The sequence below is a fragment of the Protopterus annectens genome, chromosome 2.part0 (genome assembly GCF_019279795.1).
Source record: "Protopterus annectens isolate FY-2018-M chromosome 2.part0, PAN1.0, whole genome shotgun sequence".
Taxonomy (NCBI): domain Eukaryota; kingdom Metazoa; phylum Chordata; order Ceratodontiformes; family Protopteridae; genus Protopterus; species Protopterus annectens.
This window is the reverse complement of record NC_056728.1, coordinates 64805689-64815688: the sequence shown is the minus strand read 5'-3', so window position 1 is coordinate 64815688 and position 10000 is coordinate 64805689. Positions and strand designations below refer to the sequence as shown.

At 42.7% G+C, this 10000-nt stretch overlaps 1 protein-coding gene across 1 annotated transcript in view; it reads left to right on the top strand.

Annotated features, from left to right (window-relative positions):
- Positions 1 to 10000, top strand: part of MGA (MAX dimerization protein MGA) — a 2673741-nt gene that overhangs the window by 1771064 nt on the left and 892677 nt on the right. Inside the window, exon 15 of the mRNA XM_044060555.1 lies at positions 8153 to 8440. Within this exon, the coding sequence (XP_043916490.1) occupies positions 8153 to 8440 (288 nt within the window). The remainder of the gene's footprint in view (positions 1 to 8152; positions 8441 to 10000) is intronic.

Sequence of the window (10000 nt, the reverse complement as noted above, 5' to 3'; positions counted from 1 at the left end):
TGCCCCAGACTGGCCACGCCAGCACTGGTACCCAATCCTAAAGAGCTTGTCTCAAGGCCCATCCTGGACGTTACCTCTAATTCCTCATCTTCTGACTCAACAAAACAATTAGATCCTGCACAGCCAACTCAGAACCTTAAATCTGGCTGCATGGCGGATAATATAGCCACTCAGTACACACCTCTCTCTAAAGCTGTTATGGATGTCATTTTGGAAGCCAGGAGGCCCAGCACCAGGAAATCTTATGCAGAAAAATGGAAGTGATTCTGTGCTTGGAACCAGGCCCAAGGTCTTGAACCACTTGTTCCAAATATCCCTCAGATTTTACAATACCTAACTGAGATGCTGGGCAAAGGCCTATCCTTCGCATCAATTAAGATCCATGCCTCTGCCATTTCAGCTTATTACAATACGGAACCTCCTATTTTTTCTGTCATCCACTGCTAAAACAGTACCTCAGAGGGGCAAAAAGCATAAGACCCCCAAGGAGAGCACCGATACCTACACGATACCTCAACTTTGTCTTAGAAAAGCTCACACTACCTCCTTTTGAGCCAGCCAGCACAGCTGACCTAAAATTTTTGTCATGGAAAACTGCTCTGCTCCTAGCAATAACTTCAGCAAGAAGAGTCTCAGAGTTACACGCATTAATGGCAGTGGAACCTTTTATCATTTTTCATCCAGACAAGGTTTCTCTAAGGACAAACCCAACATTTATGCCAAAGGTAGTATCCAGTGTGGCTCTTAATCAAACAATTAATTTGCCAACATTTCATCCAAATCCCCAGAATAAAGGGGATAAACTTCTACACTCTTTGGACATACGCAGGTAGCTACGCTTCTACTTGGACAAAACAAAAGCTTTCAGAAAAACTGAGCAACTGTTTGTAGCCTATGCTGCAGGATCGCAAGAAAAGGCCATCTCAAAGCAGACTATTTCAAGATGGATAGGACACTGTATTAGTTTCTGCTATGCACAGCATGGCAAGTCAGTACCTAAGAATATTAGGCCACATTCTACCAGGGCAGCAGCTACTTCAGCAGCCTTTCTCAGAGGAGTACCAACCAAGGAAATTTGGAGGCTGCAACTTGGAGTTCATTGCACACTTTTACAAAGCATCATCACTTACCTCTTTACTCTAAATCCAGAGCAGGCTTTGCCACTGCAGTTCTGCAGGGCCTCATAGCCACTCCTAATCCTATTTAGACTCAGACGCCCTACCTCAGCTTTGGGATTCAACCCAAGTGTAATGACTGCAAAGGTGAAACACGATGAACATAGTACAGTTGTGTGTACCTACCATAAATGTAGATGTTCGAGTGTATTCACTGTTGCAGTCCAGGTTACCCACCCACCACCCCCCTTTTCTTTGCTGGGACTTATCTGTACCTCTCTGTCCTATACAACCTATGTGGTGTATTTGCTTGTAGATGAAGGAAATGTTTATTTTAGTGCATGCATACTAATTGGCATAATTTTTAGCCTACCAATTTGGGGGCACCTGACATCTGGGGTAAGAAAAACTGAAGAAAATGGCGTTGGCTGCATCTTTTATACCCCTGGCGCACTGACGTCAGGGAAGAGGCAACAGCAACCGAAGCCGGACCTAGACTTTGGAATTCAGGTCGACTGAGGGTAGCCTGCCAGCAGGATAACCCAAGTGTAATGACTGCAACAGTGAATACAATCGAACATCTACATTTATTTTAGGTACACAACTGTACTTTCTACTTCCCAGCCCCGTCCAACTGCTTGTGCCCCTAGGAGGATAACATGCCCTTCTTGCAAAAAACTGGAAGTCCATCACTCCAGACCGATGGGTCCTCAACATTGTATCCCAGGGGTACAAATTCTAACTCCATTCACTGCCAACCCCAAGAGGGTTTCCAGACCTTCCTCCAAACCAGTGGCCAGAGGCTCAAAAGCAAGTACTTTCCCTGCTCAATATCAGAGATATTCAACCTGTTCCAGTAGAACAAAGGGGTCAGGGTTTCTACTCAATACTTTTCCTGGTGCCCAGAAAAGAGACTTCTTGGCGCCCAATTTTGGATCTTTCAGTTCTCAGCACCTTTTTGGTGGTCCCAAAATTCAAGATGCTTACCCTGCAACAGCTTCTCCCTATGCTAGCCAAGGATGCCTGGTTAGTCAGTCCAGACTTAAAAGAAGCTTATCTGCACATCTCCATAAGTGAGTCATGCAGGAAATATCTACGTTTCAGGGCAGGATCTATGCACTGTCATTTCTCTGCACTTCCCTTTGACTTATCTACTGCACCCAGAGTATTCACAGAATGCCTGGCTCTAGCCATTGCATACTGCAGGCAGAGAAATATCCAAATTTACCCATACTTGGACGACTGCTTATTCAGGCGGACAGTCAGGAATTGCTGCTTCAGCACCTGGCTTTTGTAAAAAGCCTTCTCACTTCATTGGTGTACACCATCAACGAAAAGAAATCTCAGCTGGTTCCCATATGGCATTTCTCACTTCAGAAAAACAGGTCTGACAGACTGCTTCAAACACCAGAACCCAGCTATCTGCAAGGAAAATACTACAAGCCCTAGGGTTCATAGCCTCATGTATTCTACTAATTCCATATGCAATGCTACATATGAGGAAACTTCAATGATACTTAAAAAGTCTTTGGTGCCAGCATTCTTGGAACCTGGACACAGTCATTCCAATCATACCTTGTCTAACGAAAGAGTTCCTCTGGTAGGCAGAAGCATGCAAGCACAATAAGGGACTGCATTTCACTCAACCCCACGCTGCCCAAATCCTGACAACAGACGCATCAGACTATGCATGGGGGGGCTCACAAGGCAGGCAAATGCATTCAGGGCCACTGGACCCCAAGCCAGATTCTCCTGCACATCAGTCAAAAAGAGATGCTAGCTGTACAGAGTGCTCTGACAGCTTTCAAATACCTAAGCCTTCCAGGACAACTGTTGATAAAAGCAGACAGCATCACAGTTGTGTGGTACATAAACAAGCAGGGGGGAACCCATTCTTACCCACTCTGCAGGTTAGCCATGGCCGTGTGGGACACAGCCTTGTGCAACCAGGTCCATCTACATGCTCAGTTCCTGCCAGGCAAACAAAATTAACTGGCAGATGTACCAAGTCCACCTACAAGCTCAATTCCTGCCAGGCAAACAAAATTCACTGGCAGACGATTTAAGCAGAACTCTCGTAGACCCACACAAGTGAAATTGGAGACCAACACCTTCAACCTTCTGATCCAGAGGTGGGGGACACCAGAGGTGGATCTCTTTGCCTCTCCCAAGAACCACCAGTTAAGCAAATACTGCACAAGGAACCTGCACAGCAGGGCCTGGAAGGTGGATGCCCTATCTTTTCAATGGGAAAACCACTCAATCTATGCCTTCCCCCTCTACCCCTTCTCTCAAGAGTACTGCTAATGATAAAACAAGACAGGCCAAGGGCAGTTCTGATTGCCCCAGATTGGGCACGCCATCATTGGTACCCACTCCTGTGCAGCCTGACAGTGGTGCCACCCTGGCACCTACACCAGACGCCTACCTTGCTGTCTCAGCAGGAGGGACAGATTTTGCATCCACAATTGCAAACCCTAAACCTTGCAGCCTGGCTTATCCCTTAAATACCCCACCAACAACCCCCAGCAAACAGGTGCTAGATGTCATTCTTGAAGCCAGAAGGCCTAGTATTAGCAAATCCTATGCTGAAAAGTGGAAAATATATTATTCTTGTACTCATTCTAAAGGAAAGGAAAGGACACAGCAGTGCCCTCCTTACCTCTAAACCTAGCAAATCTACTCCACAGAAGCCTATCCTTCTCCTCCATTAAGATTCATACCTCTGCCATCTCAGTTCATTATAATACTGAGCCACCTCTATTTTCTCACCCTCTCATCAAACAGTTCCTGCGAGGGGCTAACAGCTTAAAGCCCCCAAGGAGGACACCCACCCCTGCCTGGGTCCTTAACTTTGTACAGGAAAAGTTCACGCTTCCCTCTTTTGAACCTGCTGCTTCAGCAGAGTTAAAGTTTCTCTGTTGGAATACAGCCTTACTTTTAGCCATAACTTCAGCTAGAACAGTGTCTGATTTACAGGCACTAATGCAACAGTGAATACGCTGGACATCTACATTTATGGTAAGTGTACACAACTGTACTTTCTGGGTCACCCTATCATCTGGTATAATATAATCTATTGCTCTAAATTTAAAGCAATGTTGTGGATGCTCATTGATGTGTCTTGCTAAGGCATTCTCCAGTTTTAAAAGCAAGTAATCAGTGTGGTTCCTTGGCAAGTACTTTTTGTTCAGTTGTCCATTTCATCAGTTTGTCTTTTTGTTTAGTTCTATGGCACCATCAGTTTGGTTCCTTGGTAAGTGCCTTTTTTCAGACCCTTTTTTCCAGTGTTACAGCCAGGGAATTTCTAAGGGTTCTGGGGTACTTGGTGTCCACCATTCCTATACTTCCTCTAGGAACCAATGTAGCTTTCGTATATGAAGCCTGGCTAAAGTTAGTATGGCTTCAACATACTAATCCTTTGGAATTTCTAATTCCTTTTGCTTCATGCCTCAAGCTAGAGCTTCAGTGGTGGATTCATCATCTGTCTCTCAACGCAGGGCTTCCTTTTCAGCCCCCAGTCCCCTGTCAGGAACTCTCTTCGGATGCCTCAGATGTGTGGGGTAGGAGGCTTCTTTCAGCCCTCTAAAGGTTCAGGGCTTTTGGTCCCTTCTTCAGAGGGTGGACCCAGATCAGCATCAAAGAGAAAAGAGCTGTCCTCCTTGCTTTTTAGGCTTTCTTTGCTCTTCACAGACAAATACCAAAGTGATGTTGTACCTCAACAAATGGGGGGGGGGGCAGAGTCCTACCTCTTGTGCAGTCTAGCTCTTCAGGTCTGGGATCTGGCCGTCTACTGTCAGGTGACTCTTCAGGCTGTTTATATTCCTTCAGAACAGAACCTTGTGGCAGACTCTCTAACCAGATCCATAACACAGACTCAAGAATGGATGCTTCACAAAGATATGTTTGTGAATATTGTCCACCAGTGGGGTACTCCTCAAGCAGATCTTTTTGCCTCCTCTCTGAACAGACAACTTCACTTTTACACAAGAGTCCCATGTCCTCTGGTTTGGAAGGTAGATACCCCCTCTTTTTCTTGGTAAAAGATTTTTTTCATGCCTTCCCTCCCCTTACTCTCATATCGGGTCCCTTTCAAGATAGTACAGGACTCTCCCAAAAATCTTCTTGGTGACTCCCTTTTGGCCCAGACAGCATTGTTTCATTCTTTTTCTGCACCTAGTCAAGGGCAATCACCGCAAGTTACCTTATAAAAGTGGACCTACTTACTCAAGACATGGTGACCGTCATCCATCCACTGTGGGTGATTAGGTTTTGATCAGTTTTAGGCACTTTTTTTCTGATGCCATGCTTCTGGTTCTTCAGGAGGCCAGGAAATTCACTACCAGGAAATCTTATTTGTACAAATGGAAGAGGTTTTCTGTTTGGTGTCTTGTTTGTAACTTGGATTCACTTTCTGTGGAAGTTCATTTGGTTCTCTCTTATTTGATTGAATTGCTCCATGCTGGGTTGGCATACTCTTTTGTTAAAGTCCCCCTTTCAGCTATTTCTGCTTGCCTGACACTGACTCCTCCTTTGTGTTCTAGATTTGAGGTCAAACAATTTCCTAAAAGGCATCCTTCATGTTAGGCCTCCCAGGAAGCCTATTCCTCCTTCCTGGGACCTTAATTTTGTTCTTGAAAAATTGACTCAGGCTCCTTATGAGCCTGTAGCATCAGTTTCCTTAAGGCATTGTACATGGAAGATTGTTCTTTTGGCCTTTACTTCAGCTAGACTGGTGTCTGAGCTTCAGGCCCTTATGGCTGTCCCTACTTTTTTTTAGTTTTTCATAAGGACAAGGATGCCTGTTCATGCTAATCCTTCCTTTATGCCTAAGGTGGTTAATGAGCTGTCTCTTAATCAGTCTATTCATTTGCCCACTTTTTCCCTTCTCTGCAGTCTGCTAGTGAGAAGGTTCTTCACTCCTTTGATTTCCATAGACAGCTCTGATATTATTTAGATAAAACTAAAGCCACTTGTAAGTCTGAGCAACTTTTAATTTCTTTTCATCCTCTGTTTCTAGGTTTGGCTATTTCTAAGCAAGCTATTTCTTCTTCGATCTCTGAGGCCATTTTCTTTGGTTTGTTGCTCTTTTCACGGGAAACGCTTTTCTGCTTCTGTTAATGCTCATTCTCCCAGGGGTGTGGCTTCTTGCAATGCTTTTTCCAAGGGATTGGATATGAATTTCATCCTTGATGCAGCTACTTGGACTTCTGTGCATACTTTTACTAAACATTACAAGGTGTATGTGGTTTCCAGGGCTAGAGCCAGATTTCCCAGGGCTGTCCTGTGTGGCTTTCTTGAGTGCTTTGCTGAACCTTCCTCCTTCCAGTTTTCTTCTTGAGGTTTTGTATTCTCCCTTGAGTAAGGAATACTGTAACAGTGTTATGGAAGGACATAGTACAGTGCATTAAATTTTACCATAACAGTAGATGCCCTTCCATTCACTTTTGCAGTATTCGCTTCCTCCCTCCTCCCACTTTTCTTTACTCCTTTTTTTCTTTTTTCCTTCTCGATGCACATGTTCCTCATTTGCTCCTTGAGCTCCTGTTCCTCCTTGGGCTTTTCAGTTCTGAGGTAGGTATTTTCATATGTCACTTTTATACCCTATGCCATGAGTGGAGAGCATGTGTGTGAAGTAAGACGTACTACTAATCCTAAGGTTTTGTTGTACTGTCCAGATGTCAGGCTGCCCTTGGCAGGGAATGAGTAAGGAATAGTGCAGGAGTGAAGGAGAGGACATCTACTGTTATGGTAAGATTTTACACAACTATACTTTTCTGTGTAGAGATTCTTAGGAAGAAAGGGGTCTGTCCTCCATTATGGTGGTGTAAACCTTGGTTCTAGATGATTGTCATTGTTGAAGTAACACATTGACCCCATGTGAAAAATGGGAAGAGTGGATGTGGTATCACTGGTGACAGGGACCAGAAGAGGGAAGCCTTTAGGTTGAAAGGAACTTGATGAGAATGCATTGGAGATATTGGTGGTTTGTGAATGTTCAGCACGTTAACTGCTGTCTAGCATGCAAAGACATTTTCTCTTAAGAGTCCTTGCAGTTTGGAAAATAATGGATTACACGGCAACACATACCTGGGCTGTATTCATAGCTCGTAGGCTAAGCTAAGCTTGGGGAGTAGTTTCATGTCTGCGGGAATGTTATGCAGGTATTGTGCTTGAGACTGCTTGTGATATTGAAAACTTTTCCTGTGTTTTAATTTTTAATGCATTAGTATTATAGTTTTGTTTACTCTTTGTTGACCAGGATAGAACACTTATAGATGAACTTTTTTCAAAATTAGCCCAGGTAAAGTGAGTACAAAGTAATAGCAGATGAAAAGTTGAAGTACAAATGAATGTGCAATAAGAACTTTTGTCTAAGTGAGAGTCTGTCTATAATACAGTATTCAGCACATTCAAAAATATTGTAGCAATAATTGTGGAAGTCTAACAAGTAATGTATTTGTAATAATGTTAGAATTCAGCAAACAGACAAGGAAGGACCACCACAGGAAAATATGTGAAATAAAAACGATAATTTAATGGAGCAACAGATGAGTGCTTTCACGTGGAAACCACACATCTTCAGATCTAAGTTACATAATAAAACCCACAGCTTAAATAGTATATTCAAACAATTAATTTAAACAATCAATAATAATCACATATATATAAATCAATTAAAAGACTTAAAACACATCACTATAGTAACTAGTGTTTAATTAATTAAAATGAAACTATTCTCTTAAAACCATTTTGCAGCCTACTTTAAATTATTCAGATGTTTTAAGCTATCTTAAGAACAAGCACAAATGCCAAATTTCATTCATTGAAATGGTCGCGCTTCCAGAGCTGGTTTAATGCCGATAAAAGAATTTAAACCAGGAAAAACATGTGCTTGCAACTTAAGGATCCAGCCTAATTCAATGCATTCCATAATGTTAGAATTCTTTTAACTGTATTTTAAAAATGTGTTTTTTGATACAGACATCTGTTAGCTAGACATCTGAATTGTTGTTGATTTATTTTCTGTGTTCCAGAGGACAGTACTACAAGTGACACCCAGCCGAGAGCAGCAGTACCCGAGAGGCGAGTTGGTCCCCGGTTGCTTCTCATCCCAGTTCGCACTAATTCTCCTGCTGTTCAGTCTGCACAGCAAACACAGATGGCACCAGGACAAAGAATGGTATTGCAGCCTATCAGGTGTTCAAATGGAGCAAATTTGTTTCGCCACCCCAATGGTCAGATTATACAGCTTGTCCCCTTGCATCAGTTACGGCCTTCTGGTACCCAGCCAAGTTTTCAGCAGCTGGTGATACGTAATCCAGGTACAAAACAAAAAGATTCCTTTTATATTGTTTATCATAGACATGATCAGAGCTCCACATTTTTATTTTACTACATTGTTATGGTTGAAATGCCACCTGTTTTAATACTTGACCAGTATCTGCCTTTTTTGTAATTAGATGATTGCTGAATTTGAAGTAAATATTTGTCATAGTCTTAATTTATTTTTGGGAATTATTATATAAAAGCTAGACAGAGTATTTCTCTGAGTCTGGCTTATGTCATCTTCACTGTAGACATCTGTACGCTCCTGATGTAAAAATGGACTGTGTATGTTGCGTGTTGTACGAGCCATTCTATCAGTTCATTGTGCTAGGCCACAATTTAGAGGTGAGCATTAGATAAGTGACCCCATTAGGCAATCTTTTTTTTTTTTTTTTTTTTTAGATTGCATCTCCCCCATTTACCTGACATCTGATGTTCTTTTGCTTTAACTGGTGTAGTAATGTTGTGGACATCCCACTCCAATATAGAGGTATCATTTATACTGTCCAAGAAAGTGTGTTTTTATTATGGACAAGCATGAAAAGTGCATGCCTTGGCAAGTGTTGGAGCACAACATTAGTGCTTCTGTGGTCTGCTAGGAATTTATGCCTTAGACTTTATGTGAGACAAAATCCCGTCTGGGCCTACCTTAAGAAATGGACTTGTGTTGTTATTCCCCAAGTCTGCCATGTCTTTGGATGGTAATTAGTTGGATGTCTCTTCTAGGAGAAAGTAGATGAAAAAGCATAAAGAGGCCAGGAAATCGAGGCAGCTTTGCTGGACCTTGGATCACTAAGGATGTTAGTAATGTGGATGCACTCATATTCTGCGCCAGGACTCTGTCTCCTTAACAGAGACCTCTGTCAGTGCACATTTCATGGTCATTGTGCCTTCTGTAAGATGCACATCTTCGCAGAGGATATGGATTCTTCCATCCAGCAGCAGCATCTTCTTGTCAGAAAAAGGCATGAAATGTTTGCACATGCATTTCATAGATTAAGGCATTTGTACACTGAGTAGTAAACCAGAGCATAGGGCTGTCTGTTAAAGTTTCTAAAATCCTGATAACTGCCAAATCTGAGCCTCCCTGTAAGGCTTGCACCTCAGTCAAGCCGAGGGTTGCTGTACCTTGAAGGGTCCTCAGACAGTCTTCCTTGCCTTTCTCACAGAACTCAAAACTAGATTAGGGCTTTTTTTCATTTCTCAGAGTTGGAAAACTGCTCTAATTAAACCCTTCCCAAAACAAGCCAACCCAAAAGATACTTTTCACTTCTATCCAATATCCATCTTCCCAATTCTTGCCAAACATCTTGAAAAGATGGTCTGAACCCAACTCTTCATCTGTATCCAGCAGTACTACCAGCTGTCCTCCAAGCAACATGGAGTCTGACCTGGAAGAAGTACTATGACAGCACTTTGGTCCCCAAATGATGATGTCCTGCTAAACTCTGATAGTGGCCCCCTTACATGTGCCCTATTTATAGACTTGACAAAGGGATTTGAGCTCATTGAACACTGTATTCTCCAAAACAATCTAACTGAAATTGGTGTAAATT